The following is a 22,549-nucleotide window of genomic DNA, read 5'->3' as shown; positions in this document are numbered from 1 at the left end:
GTGACAGCAGCTCCATCATAGTGATAAAACCTTGCTGGGCTAGCGTAGGACTGATTTGGAAGCGACAGCCACTGTAGTGGTCGCTTTTATTGACGACTATTTTTTGTCTGGCTCGCGCGGGGGTGCTACGTCGTATGTCGGCACGTGCTTCCTCTGACGCGGATCTGGAGCGTCTGGCAACCTGAATTGGAGGACCGGATCGAGTAGCCTAATTTAGCATAAACGAGATTGCTACCGCGTGTCTGCGAATGTTTACTACAATGAATACCACCCGAAACAGTACAAGACTTACTGCGCATAAATTGCGCCAGCTATCACGTCACTATTGCGTATTATGGACAGAACTGTAAATTGAAACATGCTCTGAAATGAGGCGAAAGGGGGGGGGGGGGGGGGGATGGGAAAGTCCCGACCTTGCAGCGTCAAAGTTACAGTAGTAGCTGAATAACTTTACTATGTTGCCATGGAATATGAAGAACAAGAAACAACTTGTGCACCCTGTCGGCGTCGGTGTCACCGTTCTCACGCGGCGGGGATTTCGGGTGTTGCCAGTCGTTCGCGCACTTCCTTTAAAGTATAGTAAGGGGATGAACATGAACCCCATGCTCATGTCCAATTAAGCTCACGTCAGTGAGCGTGTTTTGTGGTCTGACTGCTTTTTAATCCACAATTATTATCTATATTGCTACCACGTTATGCTGCTCTCTTTTCTTTCAGCAAAATTTGTACATTTCGCGCCCACCCATGAACTTGCACACAATGTAGGTCTAACATCCTTTATCTTGCTGTTGTCTCTATTCTGTCCTATCTACAAATGATGTAACAGATATGAAGATTTTTTTTCGAATTACCTCTATGTGTGAGAGAGAAAGAGAGAAACGATTAGAACTGGAACCTAAGTGGGAATATGAGGTTAAGGAAATATTAAGATACAAACGAAGAAAAACCTTTGAAGAATGCCGTGAGATTTTGCCGCACGAGCCTGTGTGGTCATTTTTGGGAAGACAGCGATGGCCATTCAGTGCTCTGTAAATAAGAAGTCAAAGCAATCACTTTTGGTGAAGAGTTAAAATAAATCTATTTAAATGCGGCTTGGGCATTTGAAAATGTCGTAGTTTGAGAGGTCGTAGTAAAAACACAACAACCTACTGTACAGTATTATAACATGCACAGGGAGGCGATTATACCACAAGTAAAAACAAAAGTAACAATAAAGGCAACGCGTCTGGCTGGTGAAAGAACAGATTTTATTGCTTCCATATAAACGTTGTTATCGACCTCTCGGTAATAACCTTCTGAACGCTGCCGGTGCCGGACGCATCCTTGATCTTCAGGGTGAACTTGTCGTTGTCTCTGAAAAACGTGATGGAAACGATAATGAATCGTAACTTGCCGTTACCCCATGGCTCATAGGGTTTTCTACAAAAATTACTATAGGGAACTCTGGTGATATAATTTTTATACCGGAGCAGCAAGCATGGTGGCTCAGCTAGCATGCGAACGATGATTGGTACGTATATTTGCCTAAACTTGGGCCTTCTGGCTTCAAGCGGCTTCGTCTCTGTGCAAATTGACCACCTTAACTAATATTTTGCGTAATAAATGCAACAATGAGAATGATTACCCATGCGCGCGAAGCTTTATTGCCTTCTGCGTTAGATACAGGAACAATGAGAATGATTACCCATGCGCGCGAAGCTTTATTGCCTTCTGCGTTTAGATATACAGGACTGCTTCAAAATTTATGCCAATAAAAACAGATAACACGTAGTAAAGAAAGTCACAAGAACATCTGAAGCCGCAAGCATCTATGTTCGGACCATAATTCCCATTGTAGTTGAACTATCGAAGCGCTATAGAATTCTCTTTAGTAACTTTTGTAGGAAACTCAATGGTATTTGGCCTAATATTGCCATGCAAATGTCGACAACTTTCAACATAATCGATCTCTTGCAAAAGCGTGCCTGCGGCTATACGCTTGCCTGGTCGCAAATGATTTCAGACATGTCAGTTGTTGTAAAGAAGAGACGTTGATGAAATGACCGTTTATAGGGCTCTAAAGTCGCATACTCGGTTTTATTAACCGAAAAAAAACGGGGTTGATGTGTACGGATCTACGCTAGTCAACAAACTCATTTCCATGTTTCACCACGACAAATGAACTGGTCCAAACAACATCCCCACCATTGACAGACTAGACAATGTCTTGAACTACAATCACGCCAGCACTCATTACCATGACACGGCTAGCTATGAAATACTTTTTTTGTTAAGCATGTGTTATTCAAGCTCTAAATATTTGGTACAGTGTAGACATTTCGTCTTTAAAAGGATTTTGCAACAACGTTCACATTACAGCGGTACCACTTTAAGTTTATCCGTTCACTGTATTTTGCTAATTAGTTTTCACTGCAATGCATACTTTTCGTAAAGTAATTAAAGAACTACAGGAAATGCAAGTGGCACGTGCCAGAATGCAAGCATTGACTTACCTGTTCAAGACAATCACGACCAGTGCCGAATCAGGTGTTCTGAATGCAGCATATGTCAGATTCGTAGCAGTCGCGTTATTCTCCACCAGCAAACGGGCTTGCTCCAGTTGTGAGTCAATCCTAACGCTACCCCTCGGAAGTACTTTGCTGCGAAGATAAAAAATGCCCCGGTAAACTTGTACTAAGAACGTTTTTCCTGCAGTGTGAAAGTGGTGTGAACTCGCTACACATCCAGCATTAAATTTTTATTTGAGCCTGGAAATTAAGAATTATGATGTCATTCATTCATTCATTCATTCATTCATTCATTCATTCATTCATTCATTCATTCATTCATTCATTCATTCATTCCATCGTTTGTTCGTTAAATGTATTATCCGACTTACGAGTAAGACAAATGTGTTTCCTTTCTTCAGAAAAACGAACAGGCATACCTAAAGTGGCCCAGTGCGTAGTACATTGGCTGCTTGTAGAACTCTTGAGCGGAGGCATTCACGATGATGGGCGAGTCGACAAAATTGTTCGCCCAGTTGGGACCACCTTCAGTGTTAAGGGCGAGGTTCCAGTCCGTCCATCCGCTAACCCAATGGTTGAGGTCCTGTTGGTTCGGTAATAAAGAAGACTGTATCAAGTGTCTTTGCTCAAAATGAGATAAAGATAAAGCAACGTGTTAACCTGCCTTGGTGACGTGCGAATGATGTGCAGTATAAGACGGTGTGGTTTTCTTCTTTAAGGAAAAGAAAACGCTATAAATTTCCGCGGGTTTTTTACGGGTGCTGTACAAGATCACGCATGTGCAAGAAGGGTCGGGAGGAGAAGAAACAGTTTAACACCTTTACACACTTTCTGTTAGTTTTTCACATCATGCTATATACCACTCGTGCACTTTGATATGTGTACGCTACGTTTCACACTTAGCGTACAACGCCGTGGAAGCTACGCTAGAAGTTCGGTCATCAAAATATTTCACTCATGCGGCTTTCGTTATCAAGTCTCGCGGTCAAGTCTCGTGGTCACACATGCTCGCGCGAGTCACGGGCCTGTGAGGTTGCCCTGACGGTTTGCTAATGAAAACCCGAAAAGGAACACAATGAATAGAATGGTCGAAAACAACGTATTAACAAACATATAAAACAGTTTGTTCATTTTGAGTGATTAAACATTTTTAAATTATTCCTTAGCCTAAATAAGGAAGCTTCTGCTGGCAAAATTGCCAGCAGAAATGTTCTTTTTGTCAGCAAAATAATTACTGGCAAAAAAAAAACACGCCTAACTATTTCTTGTTGCAAACGCAGCTGCGGGCAAGGATTCCTGCTAGCCTCCACAGCGTTGCATGCTATGCATAAAACGGAGTTTAGGTATATACATTCAGAAAAGTGCCATGGTCAACTTTCAGTGATTTGTGCGCTTAGTTTTTTTATTACATTACTTCTGCGGGCGACAGCTTTGTGTTTTGTTTCTTTTTGTTATCTTATACTTTATCATCGCTAACTTTCAAAACTTACGAGGTTACACATGCACAGGGCCATTAGTGCCACTTTGTAATCAATCACTTCGTTTACAAGCAAACTTCAACTTCATGTTGTTGACCGACAGTACCCGACACGAGCTAAAACTCTCTCTTGCTGTGGAAGCTGAAATTGAAAGCAGCTAAAGAGGCACATATTTCCAGAACATACACTTAAGTAAGAGCAATTCTCGATTTCCGTGCCAGTTGCGGCAGCCTACGACACGAGCCCACAGAATATTCAGTTCTAGACTAATAAAGCGAATCTTTCTTAGCCTACCCTCCCTTGTTTGACGTGGCTGCTGCTGGGTCGCTCAGTATCTTGGCGAATATGTTTGTGGGTATATATACAAAGGTCATATGTACGCCAAATGCAAGTACAAGCAAACGGGCTTATATGAAGTTCAAGTATGCAGCACCTCTGTACTACGTAAAGAAAAATAAGTTACTGCATAAAACCTGAAAATATAATGTCGACTATCTAAGTATCTATAAACATACCGACTGGTTAATGAAGTGATGAGTTATACTGTCACCGTTCACCAAAAACAGGGGGCGAGGACACGTATAATAAAAACAGTCTGTTTAAGAGATCAAGCGAAGTGCCGTCCTTCGTCTTCGAATCTTCCACACTGCGAGGCATCGACCGCTAAAACTGCCGTAATTGTCCTTGTCGTCTGCATAGAGCAAAGGTGGCAACGCTTTAGGGATTTTTTATTTTAAATTTATTTTCTTTGATTTCGCCATTGGGTAATTGCCACTGGATGTGTGATCGTTCTTGGCCAATCTTCATGAATGGCGACAGAATCCTGAATGCTACTTGATACGTGTCGTACTTTGCTGTGCATACACTTGTCTTCCCCATTCGTCCCTCGATAAGCATCATACATCGCCTTCGCCCTCGGACATCGTGGCGTAGCCGTCTCACGCTGTGCATCAGCCTGATCTGAAGTTTTGCATTCCGACATAGCTTGTGAGCGTTGTTGTGCGAAAACATAAACATTAGATGACAATAAAGTTGTGGCCTTTGTGGTGATTATGCACAAACATTCCCTCACATTACACGTTGTATAGGAGGAAAGTAAGCAAATGCTTTCGCACCGCCGTTTACTTGAACTTGATTTAATTAACCGCGTTGCTAAAGCTTGGTTGCGTAGATTCCGACATGGGCGTTGGATCTTAGTTCTTTGTTTTTCTTTTTTTTTGGGGGGGGGGGGGGGAGGGGGGCTCCTAATGGTGCCCCTCGGGAGTGCAGACAGCTCTGAAATTAGCTTAGACAATTCCAGACAGCTCTCGCTTATGAAGATCTCTGTGAATTCGGCTCCCCATTAAGCGATGCCAGCTCTAGGTCTGGCAAGTGCGCTAGGATTTTTTCAGACTGAACGCACGTTTCGTGGCAGGCAATCCTTATTTTTGAGGTAAATGTGAACCGCTCCTGTGTAGCTCTAATTGTTTATCAAATAATTTATGGATGGTGTCATAACTTATTTTAGTAGTCTGTTTCCAATTGGCGCATATATTTTTCTGTTTACATTTTTTTGTTCAACTCAGTGAAACAATTGGGCCTTACGCAACGTTTGCCACATTATCGCCAACCGCTATTTTTTATGAATCGCAGATATTTGATCTGTGCAACAAGAACTCACCTCGAGGATGTCTCTGGCGTACAACTCTGCTCGTTTCCAGCTGCCAAGCTTGACCTTGTCCTCTGTTTTTATAGCGGAACCAGTGCACGCTTCGGTGCCCATAATAAATTTGTCCGGGAAGCTCTCGTGCACTTTGTCCAGCACCCAAGGGCCGATAAAACGGTCCATGTACCAATGAACAGCGACTCCCTGAACGTACTTGGCCGCCTCGGGATCGCCCAGCACCTGCGTAGGGATGGACGTTTATGTCGTAGCTACTATATATCGTTACGTCACATTGTGAATCTGTGGAACTTGACGCAATCTCGGAAGCATTGTGTCCTTCCCTTGAAAAGAAAGGACACAATGGCCTGAAGCGACCCTTAGTAGAAATTGCCTCTGAACTTCTTTTAATGCTTTCCTGAAGCTTTCGGGACTGAAACCTTTGTGTCCTAAATTAGCAGGGTTATAGGCTGCTCTAGTTGTAACGGCAAGGAACGCTGCTAGTGGCTCTGACCGATGGGGAAAGACGTTATTAGTCAAACCATAAGCGAGATGGACAAGGCAGTTGTGAGACTACGCTTCGTCTGGTTTCTGTCGCCTCTGCATGTCTGTGTGGTGCATATATCTCGAAGTGTTACTGCGCTGTTTTTTTCTGCCTTTTATTACTTATATTATTTTAGTTGCCTTGGCATCACGTGCAATTCAGCTCGTATCATTGTTGTGTACACTAGATTGGTTCATTTGTTGATCAGGTGTATTTGGTTCACCCAAGTAAATCAGTATTTTAGTACATTTTACACCGAACTATTTCTTATGGTCACGTGCTTCCCCTGTGATTCAACACCAATGTGCTCCCTTCGTTTTTTGATGTGCGGTATTTGTAATCTTTTTTTTTTCTGACGTAGCTAATTCAAACTAATTTATTTTACTGATTGGGTCCGAACAATATGCATCTGTGTCCTTAGGATGGCTGCTGATGTCTGCCAGGTACCGTCATACAAACACTATGAGGCTTCGATCGGCAGGCCGGAACAACTTATAGTAATATTATCAGGAATTCAAACGCGATAAAGCCGGAAATAGATAGAATGCACTACCGTCTGATCCCGAGCTAGTTGGTAAGGCACAATCTTTTAGCGAAACAGTGCCAATGAAGCGGAACCCGGCAGGTGGCAACCAGACACATAGAGCGCTGACTTAATTCCAACTCATTTTATCGAAACAGGCCACCTGGTGTCACTTAAAGCAGTTGGAAGTCAGCGCTCTGTACGCCTGTTTGCCACTCGGTGTGTCCCGTAAGTTACGCTGTTTCGTTCACAGTCCAGAATGCATTGTTACGTTCACAGTTTGACTTTTTCTGGGGTTGGGAGTGCCCTGGCGTAAGATGTACTTTGCTTTTTGGTCTTTGTCGATTGATAAAAAAGCGTGTTTATCATAGAATAAACTTTTGAAGTAGCGCTTGCCCTATCTGGTCTTCCTTTCTTCTGTCCTCGCTTGAATGCAAGCACTCCGGGCCGTTATCAGTGTGTTTTAGGAGTGGCGCAAGGTTTAGCCCACTGCTTGCAACGCGACCAAGATCAAATTTCGCTACCATGGGGGGAAAAAAAACTATGGCAAAGTAGTGTGCGTAGTGAAATTTCGGTGGAGTATTTAAAATACTTGTGAAAACTTTCTTAAACATGTGCTCAAAATTGTTATGTGGCCATTGAACGCTATATGTTTTCCAGTGTCCCGTTGGAACTCCACGTTCAACACAGTTTACATTTGGCAAAGATAAGGGGCCCGTTATGGGTCAAGATAATTGAAACTGATTCGGTTGATGGCGTCCTCTGCAATAAATTGCGTAATCAAATGCTCTGGAGCATATATAGTTAACTATTACGGGAGGCATAATATTTTGCAAGTAGCCGTTGCATAGCCACAAATGCCACCAAAATCAAACTTAGCAATAATAGGCAAAGTACTATACAAAACCAGTGTGCGAAGTTACCTGTGGATATCTGTGGATGAAATACGTGTGGATGAAATGTGTGTGGATGAAATACAACTTTTCCAAAAAAAAAAATCCCAGAAAAGTGTTTTTAGATGTCACGCCGCCGTTATTAGGTACGTTTCCCAATGCCCGGAAATTAACTCTGCTTTACACAATATTTCATATTTAACATAAATTAGGGGTATCTAGGTGGGGTGATGAAGTTAGGAAATATGCAGGCGCAAGTTGGAATCAGCGTAGACACGCAAGACAGGGGTAATTGGAGATCGCAGGGCGAGGCCTTGGTCCTGCAGTGGGCATAAATATAGGCTGATGATGATGATGATGATGATGACGGGTATCTCAGTGCAATGTCTCCCGAAATTTTGAAGTCACTGGATTAATTGAGAGCGCTACAAAAAATTCACGAACCCTCCATGCGTTATACATGGTTCGCCCGTTGTCCTCGGCGACCTAAAAGAACGCACCTTGTTTTAAGAGGACGCTTAGCTCGGGTGCTCCTACCTAAATACATGTAAAAGGAGAATTCGTTTTTCTTGGAAACCACTGCACCAAATTTGACGAGGTTTGTAGCATTTAAAAGAAATACTTAAAATCTAGCGACTGTTGGTCTTAATTTTCGATTTAGGTGGTCAATATTTTATTAACAATTGGAAAAATCACAAATTTTCAGAAAACGAAACCATCAAATTTACAGCGCTGTAACTTAGCAATAAAAATGATATCACAATTCAGTGAATTGCATCTAATAGTACATCTAAAGCGGACAAAAATTGAAATATTGCACATGAATCTAAAAAAATAGTAATATGAAAATATAGCTTTTGCAGAACCCTTGTACACAACGTAACAAATTCACCTAAGATATAAATTGGCATATAGAATATGTCCGCTTTGAACTATCTAATGGATGCCGTTTACAGAACCGCAATATCTGTTCTGGATGCAGAGATATTAATTTGTAAACTTCGTGCTTCTATTTTTTTCGAACTTTCAAATTTTTGAAAAATGTTTTAACAAAATTCAGGCCTTAAATCGGAATTCCGCTTCCAATAATCACTAGAATTTAACTTTCTTTTTCAAATGCAACAAATTTCATTAAAATCGGTCGAGGGTTTATCTCAGAAAAGCGTTTCCGCGTTTTACATGTATTTGAATAGGCCGCACCGGAGTTGGGACGCGTGCTGAAGCTTCCTCTTAAAAGCGCAGCTTTGCTTTGCGAACCTTGTCGGGTTTCGTGACCGTGGGCGCGGTGGCTTGGCTGTTCCCTTGCCGAATAGGCCTACCAATCACAGTGGAGGACGCGCGCCGCACACGCCGCTGGGTTTTTTGCAGCACCACCAGATGGCGGTCGCCTCCGCGCATCCAGCGGCGCCCGCACCGCCGGCAGCGCGGGGGAAATAAAAAAAAAAAGACCCAGAAAGCTCGCCTTCGCACATTCGCGGCTGCACGGTAATAAGGAAGTAAACATATCGTGCGGATAGAATGGATTCGAATTGCGCTATGCACGTATGTGCGTGCTGCCTCTGAAACCATGATGCGTTCAAGTCGTCCGTCGTACTCGCTGGTACTCAGCAGATGCGCTTAACAAAAGGCTCGATATAATCTGTGTGCGCCCGTGCTTGTGTGTGCGTGTTTGTATGTGTGTGTGTGTGTTTGCGATTCTTTATGCACTCACACAAAGCTTCGCTGTATATAGATTCCAACTCACTGGATCTGCTGCATTCTTTTCGTGAACATAAAGACCAGGTAATGGCTAATATGTCGGCAAAGGTAAAAGTTGGCGGGTGTATTGCGGCTTTTGAATTTAATTGCGTATGCCAGTGCTCCGGAACGTTATGAGTGTCTTACGAAGGCGCAGATTTTAATCCTTTTTCCTAGCAGAATAACAAATGCCACCAGTATTAAATTTAATGATAACGGGGGAAAGCTATGACAAATCTGTATGCGAAGTTAAAGGCGTGTGAAATAAACACTGACCTTGCTAAATATTTGAGCACGCCCTCGAAAGTGTCATACTGCCGTCATCAGCTATGCTTCACAGTAACCCGAGATAAATCTATTTTACGCCAAATTTATGTTTACTAGAAATGGGGGTCATGCTCAATGCAATGTTTGACGAAGCTAGCCAGATTAGGAGCGTTGCAAATAATGACTGAACTCTTCCTTTTTGTTCTTATTTTCCCGTTATACGAGGTTTGTAGTAGATTTCGACGGAGTCCTCGGTGAACTGCAAAATGCGCATTGTTAATATTTGTTTAAAATTAGAAGCAGGTTATAGATAATGTGCAGAGTAAATTACAGGCTTTAGCAATAAATTACAAATGCAGGCTATCCGGAGACGTTATAACTGTGTTTTAGGAGCTATGCAGAATTTAGCATGCTGTCTCGGGGCCCGAAAACTGTGAACTGCAACATCACATCTCCGGAAAATGGGGGGAATAATAAGGCGAATATTCTCGCAAAGTAAAATGCGTGTGATTGAATCACTGCAATCAGAATAGTTTTACCAAGTGCCACAAATGTTATATGCTTGCTGAGTTTCAGACGGGCCAGTCATAAAGGGGCAACGTTTTAAAGTGTGTGATTTATTTACAGGCAACTGAAATTTTTATGGCAACTGCTCGAAACAAAAAGCTTCGCTAGAAATAGGGTTGTGATTTTGCAAGGTCACACGCCTGCAGTCTTTTTTTTTCAGGCAACGACATGCCATAATTGGTGTACAGGCACCTTACGAACGAAGTCACCCGCATCGTGTTGTAAAAAAAAAAAAAGTACGCGATCGCAACTGAGAGGTGGCAGGCTGGCGAACAAAGCCAAACGCAACGCCTGTTGTTGCTGAAAACAGATCGAGAGCGCTGCATTTTATTGCGATAGCAATTATATGGACACTTCAACGGGATTTCTGCCGTCGGCGTCGCCGTCGCCGTACGAGTAAAAGCGCGCGGGGGACGCGCGCTATCACAGAGAGCCAACGCACGGCGGAAAGCAAACGCGATTGTCGCCCAAAAGGCCGTGGGGGTATGGGGGGGAGGGAGGCGGGGCGACGCTGTGCTACGGCACCAAATGCTTATCTTGCAACCCAGCGCAAGGAGAACTGGCAACGCAATCTCCCACGCGAAAGCAAAAAAAAAAAAAAGAAAGAAAAAAAAGAAAAAAGAAAAAGGGGAGCAGCGCGGGAGGGACGGGGGGAGCAGCTTCTACTCTGCCAACAGATACGCTTGCACTGGCTGTGGTGGCCGTCGCCCGCACCGCCTCTTTATCGCCACCACGGCCGGCTCGACTGGCGCGCGCACTGGCTTCTTAAGAAGCGAGCGAGCGCGCGCGCCAGTCGAGCCCGGCCGTGTCTCCACACGGCTCTGACCTTTATGCGCTGTCCATTCGCCGCTCAGTTTCCGTTGAAGCGATAGACCGCACGATTCTTCGCCCGCTGCAGCGGCCGCGCCAGCGTTTTGACAGTCGTCTGCGGTCATTCAGTGTGATCTATTCATGTTTGCTTGTGCGCGATGACACCACGCTTGTCAATTCAGTTGAAAGCGAATGTGTCCAAGTTTATGCGGCCGATAAAACTACTCTACTATCCCTACTCCGAATAGCTCTTTACCAATTCGCTATCGCAATTGATGCTTCGCCTTTCGGGCGAAACTGCGACATTTTTTTTGGATATCAAGCGTGTCAGTCTGCCGTTTTAAATTTTTTTTGCAAAGCTTCCTTAACCAATTGAAAATACGGGCCACGTTATAAGGGGTGAGTTCTTGCAGAAAACTGTATAGGAAACGTGGTATAGAATTGTTGAAATAATATTTGCGCCCATAAATAAATAGCTAATACCTGAGCAAGAGGTTTTAACCAGTAAGTTGACTAGACACTATGAAACACTGGCTTTAGCTCAAGATGTACGGTACGGGATGCCACCATGGTTCCATTTATGCGTAACGCAGCGCTGTTATCTTCCAGAGCCTTGAAGCTTTGAATATCTGTATAAATAACACGTGTCTGTGTTGACAATAGCGTTAGTGAACTTCTGTGAGGCCTACATAAACCCGATGTGCGGATCTACTCATTTTTATAAGTACGCAACTTTTTTTATTATGCATCAGGGCAGCGCTCCTGGGAAAGAAAATATAAACCCAGGATGCATCGCTGGGACTTGTCTTTATAGAAATCAAAACTTTGTCTTGCCTTTATATTGTGTTTTATTACATGAACGTGAACCAAGTAGCTTGACCGCTACACACGAAATCGGGCGCCGAACTCACAAAGCTTTGTCTTTGTAAGAACTGCTAGACGTTGGATGGCCGCCTGTGCTAACAATACATTCGGCATCGCAATAGGCCCGCCCCTGTTCTTACGAACCGCTCGCATTAAACGTGCAAGAGGTCTCAGAAGAATACTGTACAAACCACGTCTGTCCAGTGGGGAAGGACGATGCGGTTGTCGTCGAGAATCATCAGCTGCAGCTTGTCCGCGCCGTAACCAGCTTCGGTCAGAGCAGGTCCGAGATCGAGCTTGACGAAGTCCCTCTGGTGGTTGGCCGTAAAGCCCAGGGTCTGCCAGCGGAATCCCGGCACGAAACCGGTCGTTGGTTCGTTCTGAGTTGTCAAACCCCAGATGGGAATTCCGTGCCGCTCGTACTCCTGCACAAATCTGGAATAACATGACCTTGAAGATCGCACAGGAACTGGCATATACAGTATGGCATGATCAACGGCAGGGTCATTAAGAACATCTAAGAGCTACCAAATAATTTTCGGACTTCGTCGAGGATGGAGTCTTAAGCAGGTACGACATATGTCAAGTACATCTTATAATTGATTGTTAAGTTTGTTCTCTGCACAGTCACGACAGCCGAAGACGGTGGCCTGAAGTTTACATTACTGTTGCTGGCACTTTTTATAGCCGACGCAGATATGTATAAGTAAGGAAAGTGTACATGGTGCGAAGTCCATTTACATGTGAATTTGGCACTTTTCCTTATTCGTATATTGCGAGATCGTTAAAAGACGTCTAGACCAGCCACTACAGATTTACTGGAGAGGTTCTGTCTGATATGCTGCATAAGCAGTCGTATGCCAGTCGGAGGTCAGATAACAGAAGCGACCAAAGGTCGCTTGCACAAAGTCATACGTGGTTGGACTTGTACAAGTTATTTGTACCCATACGTACCCTACGCACAAATGCTTCGCACATTAAGATGTTACACAAAAAACTGTCGAGTAAAGAAGAGTAGAGGCTTCAGCATAAGTTTTTTCCTTCTGTTTCTCGACAACTTACTGCACGTCGGCTTAGTGTCACTTGTACGAAGCATTTTGTCCTACCCGGTAAATATGCTCACAGGTGAAACGTTTCATACAAGCGAGCCCAAGGTTTTCTAGTAAACGTTAACAGCGAGACAGCAATGGCTGTTCGCGTACAATTTTTTCCCGTCTCCTACCTCACTCATACGGGTGGCATATGGGTGGCATCCCCTTCACTCTGTTTTTTTTTTTTTTTTTTTTCATTTCTGAACGGCGACTGCTAAGTCCGATGTACAGGTATCGGACCTGCTCATCGCACCCCTTCAGTAAAAGCTTACGAAGCTCGAAAGGTTGTGTGCTTCCTGCCTGTGAATGAGTGTCAGTCATCATTTTATCCTTTTTCTGCGTGTTCATATCAGGTGGTCAAAATTAATCCGGAGCCCTCCACTACGGCGTGCCTCATAATCAGAACTGCTTTTGGCACGTAAAACCCCAGAAAGAAGAAGATATCCGGCAGGTCTTTAAGGACCTTCTCTCACGTCATAATCAGAACTGGTTTTGGCACGTAAAGCCCCAGAAAGAAGAAGTAGATATCCGGCAGGTCTTTAAGGACCTTCTCTCACGTCAGTGGTCGCTTACGAAGATGTGCACCAATGTTCACTGCGGGATGTTTTCATACATTTTCACAACATCGAAGTGCGCATGCGCCATTAGCAGTGCTACATGACCGGGCATTTAACGCCCATTTATTCTCCCCTTGTCATTTCTCATCCCCTCTTCCAGTTTCCTAAGGCTGACCTTTCTGCGAATAAAATCTACCTCTCTTGCTCACTTTGTGTCGTTCTATGACGGGCATGTTTGTAGAGATTGCATGCGTGACTCGGGCTTAAAGAGCGTGACTCAAACTTGGAACTGCGGCACATTGTCGGGTCATGGCAAAGTATACCACCTGCGCCATGTGTCACGAAATCATTGCTGGTGTTCGTTAGGTCCACGGGCCTCAACGAAATATTTTAAATATTCCTGTTTTGTGTGTGTGTGTGTGTGTGTGTGTGTGTGTGTGTGTGTGTGTGTGTGTGTGTGTGTGTGTGTGTGTGTGTGTGTGTGTGTGTGTGTGTGTGTGTGTGTGTGTGTGTGTGTGTGTGTGTGTGTGTGTGTGTGTGTGTGTGTGTGTGTGTGTGTGTGTGTGTGTGTGTGTCGACATGATCACTGCCCCCATCATAATTATCACCCAGCACCTAGATTAGCATGCCAGGTGATCAGCCAGGCTAACATCTCTAGCATATAAACAAAGTTTGACTTTCTTTCTCTCCTTCACATCTGTGGTCGCTCGTTTTGCCTACGTGAATAACCTTTTATTATGTGTTAGATCTTGTGGAACACTTCATGGTGTTTCCATAATGAAAGTAATTGCTGAGATAGGGCGGAGATGTGCCTCGTGTGTTATTTGTCTTGGCCATCACCAGAAAATAATTCGCGGAAAACTCAGTAACCGAGGCGTTGAGGTGTGGCGCCAACACGAAGCAATAAGGCATAGAGATCGTGATCGCACCGCACTGTGTTCACATATTTATGCCTGATCTAGTGGTCGTCGTTGTGTGCAAGCGGCAGCGAGTCATTAGTTGACAAGCGCCGGTGCATTCTTGTACTATAGCATGCTCACTAGTGTTTATCTTGATATCTGCCCAGTTCTGCTTTTATTGTAAACTGTAAGTCACGCGTTTTTATATTTCATATGAGCTTACTTTAACTCGTCCTGCTATTTATGCTCAGTCTGGAATATGAGACGTATTTTGCATGCATTGGCGAATTCTGACGTTTTAAATCGCTTATGAAAAAACAAGCTAATCAATCTTGAGCAAATGGTTTCATTGGTACCACAGTTAAGGCAGTCGAACTCCTAGTTGCACATCCATATGCTAGCTTTGCACTAGTGCTATCTAGTTGTTGCATGTGCGCTGGCTACTTTATTATTATTATTTCTTTTCACCCGACTTCATCTATCAGCTTCTTCCTCAGAAATCATATCTTCGATAACCAAAACATATTTGGATATGTCACTGTTCTTTTAATCGAAACGGTCAGATAATATTTCTAGGTCAAGGTGTAGCCCTTACCAGCAATTTTCAAGCCACTGCAAAAGTGGTAAGAGCTGTCGCAAAGCCCTCAAGCTAGGCTTCTGTGAAACACACGATGACCCAACGCTCAAAATTATGGAGAGAACTACCTCTTGTGTCATCCAGAACATTTTACGGCAGACAATTTCATCAAGGTCTCAGCATGTTTTCCGGATTGACAGACCTCGCTGAGCGCGCAGTGTCTGGCTTTAGAACTTCTGAAAAAGTTTAGTTTATGCGAACGAAGTCCCTGTGAGAAGTCACTGCGCACACCGCGTACCTGACGTAGTACTTTGCCCAAGTCTTGTAGTAGGGACCGCCTGGCTCGCCAATAAGGAACCCTCGCCCTTCAAGCGCATTGCTGGTCTTCATCCAAGCGGGACTGCTCCACGAGCTGCCGAAGAACCACGCAGGCTCACTTGACAGCGACATGGCCTTTTTTATGTACGGGATCTGCGAAAAAGGTTACCAGTGGTTCGATTCACAAAATTCATGCAATGTTGCTGAATATGAAAAGTTTGTTTTGTCCATCGTTTTGAAAGTACTGTGCTACGCAAAGATGACGCATTTCTTTTTAAAGCGAAGCTTTCTATGTCTCACTGATTCGTCCGTGAGCGCTGAAAACGCACTGCACGAAAGCCAACTTACACTATGGAACTATCTGCTGCACCTGCGCACACAATATAACAATCTGGGCATCTGCGCACACAATCGTAGAATAATACAGTTTACATTCGCAGTTGTACCAATAAGATTAATGGAAACTGCAATGCCACGCTACCCAGACAAGCTGTGTATATGTGCATTGCATTACGCGCGTCATATAATGCATTCCCGGCCGTCACTATGGGTAGGCCACGGGTGCAGCGCACGGCAGAAGAGGCTGCCATACGTGAACGTAAGCGCGAGCGCGATCGTGCCAGTAAGGCCGATCCCGCGTATCGGCAACGGCATGCAGTCCGTGAAAGTGCGAGTGTGTTCGTGTAATCAACCGCTACATGATTTAAAATAAAGGCTATGCGACTTAACAAAATGTGTCTTCATTCAACTTCAACGTTCAAAAAATACAATCCTAAACAAGCAATCAAATCACATATGCATCGCATCGGGTCGCTCAGCATTTCCTGAGTTCGTTGCGTGGTGGTTGGCTTTGAACTTTTACTTTTATTCAGTTTGCATGGGCGAAAGCTGCGCGTTCAACCATCTTTCTTTAAGAAAGGGGCTTTGATTTTTTTAACGCCACTTCGGAGTGTCAGATGCTTGTTCTTCATACTAAAATTTGCGCATAGCAACGGCCCTATCGCGTATAGCAGGCACTCAATCGACAATGGCGCACAAAATAATATATGCAGCACGCAACTGTGACGTACTTATGAAACTATGAATAAACTTTACTCTTCATTGCGCAGCTTTATATCGTATTATTCCTTTTGGTACTTTGCGGTACCTTTACGTCGAAGTCTTCCGGAGCGAGCGTGAAGTTGCTTAGCTCGAAGTCACCGGGAGTATCGTCGTACGTGTACTTGCGTGCAGAGAAGTCACAGCTGGCCAAGGGAATCCTGCCGATGGTGTACCCAATCCCTGCAGCGAGACACAGATTTTATTAAGGGGAATAGCGTTTTTTTTTTCTTGGCTACTTCGCCACGTTTTCGTGGTGGCCGGACTTTCGCCGATGCGACGGCATGTGGTCACGAGCAACCAGGTCGCGGGGTGCGGTTATTACGCCAGCTATTATTGCGTGCTGTCGCGCGAGAGCTTTGGGGCCTTTGAGGCGTTTAAAGGGTTAAATGCCATGGTGCAGCACTCGGGAAGGGCAGCTTTGATTTCCCGACGGCCGTTCCCGCTGTGGCCTCTACGGAAGAGAAGGATGGTAGTCGCTTTCCACGCCGGCGCTCGCTCAGCTGGAGACAATGCTACGAATCGGCTTATGGATATAGCGAGCTATAGATAGCTTGCATTGACGTCATCGTGGCCGCCATCTTTGGGTACTGCAAGTCGAGAAGCTGCGTAAAATAAAAAAAAAGAAGAAAAAGAAAACGGAACAGCACGAATGCACGAAAGTCGCGTCTTGCACCCAGCAACAAATCGATAACAGTGATAACCCAGTGAAAAACTGTCGCTGTCAAAAAAAAGCTAAACGATGTACGCGTGATAGTACGGTGCACTGGCGTCATCATGGCCGCCGTGTTCGGGTACTATCAGGTGACATTTCGCGTCCATGACGCCACGTGAGAACTACCGCTACACGTGTGTTAGTTAACTTAGCGGCCCTGTTTGCTATGGAACTATGCTACAGAACGACAAAAGCTACACAAATATCCTCACTTCAACAAATATTCGTATTCAAGTGCATCAATCTTTAACAAAGCGAATAGCTTACTAGAAGTGTTTGGCTATTAGCGTACATTGACGATCATTGTCAGTGTTTTCTGCACAATTTTGTTAGGGCGTTCAGTATTAGGTCCGCGCGAAAGATTTTATTGTCTCGTTAAAGGTGCCGTTTCAGCATTTTCTGTAAGCATTAAGTTCAGGTTGTCACAATACTACAGACACGTAACAAGCAGTAAATGGGTATGCTTAACTCATTGACGGTATCTCGAACGGGGTATAATTATACCATACTAAGGGAAGAACAAAGTTAGGTAAACATTGTTGATAAGCGTTGCGTCAAAATGAGAATTTTAGCTACTAGCCAATCACGGACAGAACAATGTGATTTTGGATGATATGGACCTTTGCTGTCTAAAGAACAATTAGTGAACTAATGTTAACGGATTTGACAAGAAAATAAAGAAAATAAGAACATGCAATTGCGTTCTTAGAAGAACGATACCATGCATGTTGAGCGAACATGAAGCACTCCTGCGACTCGGTTTACATCGTGCCCGAAATCTAGTTGTCGTTTGTGTTACCTTCTTTTGAGTAGTAGGACTTGAGAACATCGTCTTGCAAGTTGGTCGGGAGAGATTTCACGTTTATTCCGGCGGCGTCCGTGAAGGCACCTCCGAACCCAAACACTTTCTGGTATTCTTTTGAAGAGTCGATCACAAGCAGGAGAGTGTCGTTGTTTTGGTTATCTGCGGATAAATTATGCATGAGAGAAATCGTGATGCCTGCTTCGCAGAAAGGTGTTCCGTTGAAAAAAAAAACTATCTTCATGATCTGGCGGCGAACGCTTCTTGCCGTTTGTTCGATAGGAACACAGAACGTTTCTAGTTCATTTGCTTACTCAACTGTGGTCATATACATTTAGCGACATTTATCTTATTTCTTAAAAGACAACACTAAGCAGATATTACTACAGTACTCTGTTTCTACCTAAAGTTACCAGAGTTTACCTGATAGGCATCAGAAAAGGTAAATAAATATGACAATTTACGTTTCTCTCTGAACATTCGCACCTTCGCAGTAGCTTGATAATTGCAATAAGGCCTACATTCTAAGTTCAATAAGATTGTGAACGGAACCGGAACTTACCCTCGTCCGGTGCCCTGCCAAGAGGTATGGTGGTCTTGGCAAACCTTAGGCCGGCCTTGGTGCTTTCAAACACAACCGCTGATCCGCTGGGCAAGGGTCCGATATCTCCGATGTAGTCGCAATACGTTACGTTGCAGACACACACGAAGCTGCCCCGGCCATAATCTCTCCGCTGACATTCTGGAGCTACAGCTGTGGTGAGGAATGAGCAATACTTGTTTAAGCTTTCGCACATTTCGGACAGCGACTGTTCACAGAAAAGGGAGTACTGCAGCAGAGAGCGCTTGTACTGATGGGATATAACGTATCTATTCAATGCCTCTGGACACAAATGAACAGGAAAGCGGCCAAAATAGGGCGTTTAACTAGATTCCGGGCTATTCTGCGAGAGCGACCAGTATTGCAGAAGTGTCTAGCATACCGCCATTACCGAAACTTCAATATCACCCGCTGAAGTTTGTTATTGTTACCTGATATATATGTACAAAGAGATGGAAGAAAGGGGAAAGGCAGAGAGGTTAACCAGAAGGGAAAACCCGGTTTACTGCCCTACCTGGTATAAAGGCCACACTTGTAGCTATAGCAATGAACCAATCTATTCTCATGATGCTCCGCTTTCAAAAGCCGTCTTCACGGCCCGAATACTAGACCCACTTTGCGAATTGTCGTCTATAAGACGTGCGCCTGTTGTTATCAGGTGAGCTGGAGAAGCCAGACGAACGCAAAGATGATACGAGAAAGAGTCGCCCCCTATGCACTTCTGGATAGGTGCGAGGCAGACAGCTGAGCCCAGCATGAGCTCAGCTAAAAAGCGCGACAGATTACAGCTGGCTATAACCTCCCGTGTAAATACGAAAAACGGTCGAGATTTAGCGCTTTGTTTCCGTAGTGTTTCTGTAAAACACAGGGTAGAATGTAAAACCGACTGCAGTCGAACGCTTTTACAACGAATGCCTCTAGAGCAAAATGACCTGTATGACGAAGGATTGATTATGTCCCGACAGAATTTCTATATTCCTAGAAGCCCGCGAATACACGCAAAATTGCCGTGCGACTGGCCGCTCGGGGCAATTTGCGTGTATTCGCAGGCGTCTTTCATGCTTGGAAAAACACTTATGTAGCACGTATTGAGGAACAGAATGCTGCATCGGTAGTTTTTCATGCTGCTCTACAATTTCCTCATTGGTACTTTTCATCCAATTATAATATTTGAAAAGTTGATTAAATAATTAGGAATAGTTATGTAATTAGGCGGAATGCAAGTAAGTGCTGCTAGGCACGGTATTCCGAATCGGCTTGCCGCCGACGCGAAGATTCTCGCTTGGCTTTGCGACGCGCTTCAAGATGAGCGGCTTCTTCTTCGGGTGTCCGGAATCTTCTTTGGTCGTCCCATCTCAAGGCTACATGTACTTGCCACAGAGTCAACGAGAGTTCTGCCGCCGTCGCGGCGGCAGTCGAGTCGTTCAGTCGAGGAAGCGATGCAGGCATGTTGGGGTACACGAACCCGTTCACCGTGCTGAACTGTGGCAATTTCCCCCTGAGCAGAGTCTCGCGGCAAGTCCTACACACACTCATTTCCTCGTGGTCGATAGCTTCGGGAAACGCTTCGCGCAGCACTTGGAGTCCGAGACTACGCTTGTCCGAGTCATGCACGGAGTTCAGTGTCGAGAAGTTCACGTCAAACCAAAGTCGGTCACAGACGCGGCACGAATGTCCAAAACTCTATGTTGAAGAATTCCGGCTCGAAACGGCCGTACGCTCCTCCCATGTATTTAGGAGCTCGACTTCGTGATGCCTCGGCTTCTCTGTAGTCTGGGTTTTCGCGCATGTTCCGCATACCGATCCGCATTCGTTCCCTTTGTTGATCAGCGCATTCGGGATCTTCGACTCTGCGCCGTCGCTTGGCTAAGGTTTCCTCGGCTCTCTGTGCAGGCGATTGTATTCTTGTTTGGCCAAGCGGCGTGATTCCCGGAAAGCGGCATCTTCCTCGGGAATGCGGTTCTTCCTCGGTCTCCCCATGGCTGCTACTACTGCCCGCACACTAGCAACCCCGCCTTCACACCTGCTACACGGAACGTCTATGGCAAGCGGAGCAGACACGCTGCGCGCAGTGTCTAGGCGCGGAGTCTTGCGAAGCTATCGCACAGCTGGTATGGGGTTGCTAGGCAACGCAGTGACGTCATAGCTCGGCGAGGTTTTGCGGCTCGCGGCACACATTACGGCCGGCTTAAACAACTCCACTGTTAAAAATAATCTTAGTATCTCCAAGCGACGGTAAACAACGTTATCTCGGTTTTGTCCAGCTACGTGGCATTTGCATATTTTAAATGTTTGGCTCAAGTTATGTGGGACACCCTATATCCATAGGGTCCATTCTTTTCGGTTAAAACCCGTAGATTTCTGCAGCCCGAACAAGCTTTAGGAAAATTGGGTGAAACCCCCGTTTCTCCCCGAAGTTAAAAAATGATAATAAACGCAATCGTTACAAAACTAATGAACCTTGCGCACCTTATGTGAGCTAGTGGTAAAGATATATTGTAACGCCTTGGTTGAGGCGAAAGGAAGAAGAGGAGAACGACGGATCTGTTTGGGTGCGGAGCGCAGAACGAAACCGGTGCTGGACTGTTTTCCTAGACTGTCATCCAGCACCTGCAAATAAACACGCCTCATTAGTAACAGTTTTGTGGTGGAGGTGCTGGGTACTCAACCACGCAACACGGTTCTGCAACCACCTGATCTGCGCCGAAGCCGCCGCCTTACTGGACTGCCGCCGTTGCCGCTGGTAGTCGAGATGTCTCGTGGTGAAGACGGTGAAGACACATTACTGTAATATACGATTATGGTTATATGCCTCCTTTTCGCTTAGCTCTACATAACAAAAAAAAACGGCGTATGTAATATAATTAGCCACTGCTGGCCTTGACGGAACGAAAGCTTGTTGCTTTTTTAGTCGCCGCGTTTACATTAAGAAGACAATATAACATCGCATTTCCCGCACGTTGAATACATGTTAACGGTGGTAGCGCGCTATAGGAAGCGATAGCAGCGCTGACGTGCTCTGCGTGGCGAACAGTAGCTGCGATGTTGAGACGACGTTTACCAGACTTTATTACGTTAGAAAAACAGTGGCGATTAGGCCAGGCGGTATTTAAATAATTTTGTGGCAGGGCCGCAAAACGGTGAACATTGAAGCAGGAAGGCAACAGACAAGGTTTCTTAGACAACCGACAACAGACAACAGAAGTCCAGGACGGGCTCAGAAATTCTCAAAATGAATATAATAATGTGCATCAACAAGAGCTTGCAAAATGTGAAAAAGCATCGCACTATATGCAGTATTTTTATATGCGAAGCAGCTTATGGCGGGGGCTCTGTCCGTCCCTCCCGCGGCGTCCCACACACTCACAGCGCATGCGCGTCCCCTCCCCCTCTTTCTCCTCTCCTACGCTCCCCCCTTTCTCTCCTCTAGGAATCCTCTACTGTACGGAGCGGCGCCCGCGTCCCACACCCCCACAGCGCTTGCGCGTCCCATCCCCCCTCTCTCCTCTCCTACGCTTCCCCCTTTCTCTCCTCTAGGAATCCGGAGCGGCGCGCACGACAGGTGGTGCGACAGCTGCATACTCCGCTGGAGGCGCCACGGTAGTTCCGCGGTATGTAAATGACGAAGCGCGCGCGCCTCATTCTCTCTCCTGAGCAGCGCCGCGATGAGCGCTCGGGCCGCTGCCGCGAAACCATCTCCCGCTCAAGCTAACCATCTTCCCGCTGCTTCGCATCCACACATGGTTCCCTTTAGCGGGAGATGGAGTATTTTTTTTTCTTTGTTAAAAAGTGCAGAGAATAAAATTAGGAAAGGATCGCGAAATAATTTTCCATTTGTTGTTATTGTTCATGTGGTCTCTTTTAAAAGTATAAATAACGCTTGTCAACGAAGATTTATGCAGATGAGTTCGTCAAATGATTTGCGAGCAGCTCCCTTTGTCGTTATGCGTTCCTGTCAGTGATTTCGCTTGTATAAATAGAACATTAACATTCAAAAGGAGAGAATTGCCTCTGTTAATTATTTGGAAAAGTTGACGAACCGGAAACTCGCCATCTGGT

The 22,549-nt window shown here is 45.0% G+C and overlaps 1 protein-coding gene across 1 annotated transcript; it reads right to left on the bottom strand.

The window, feature by feature from the left end:
* Positions 1 to 1,199: 1,199 nt before the first annotated feature.
* On the bottom strand, positions 1,200 to 19,155 carry LOC119440625 (lysosomal acid glucosylceramidase-like). Its single transcript, XM_049662067.1, has 10 exons — positions 19,005 to 19,155; positions 18,452 to 18,643; positions 17,887 to 18,051; positions 16,422 to 16,555; positions 15,255 to 15,427; positions 12,024 to 12,267; positions 5,646 to 5,870; positions 2,927 to 3,090; positions 2,493 to 2,639; positions 1,200 to 1,353 (listed from the first exon to the last, which is right to left on the bottom strand). The coding sequence occupies exons 1-10, from the start codon at positions 19,054 to 19,056 to the stop codon at positions 1,248 to 1,250; spliced, it is 1,602 nt and encodes a 533-aa protein (XP_049518024.1). The 5' UTR covers positions 19,057 to 19,155; the 3' UTR covers positions 1,200 to 1,247.
* Positions 19,156 to 22,549: the final 3,394 nt, after the last annotated feature.

Source organism: Dermacentor silvarum, chromosome 2, assembly GCF_013339745.2.
Source record: "Dermacentor silvarum isolate Dsil-2018 chromosome 2, BIME_Dsil_1.4, whole genome shotgun sequence".
In the NCBI taxonomy this organism is placed as follows: Eukaryota; Metazoa; Arthropoda; class Arachnida; order Ixodida; family Ixodidae; genus Dermacentor; species Dermacentor silvarum.
This window is presented reverse-complemented; position numbering and strand designations above follow the sequence as displayed.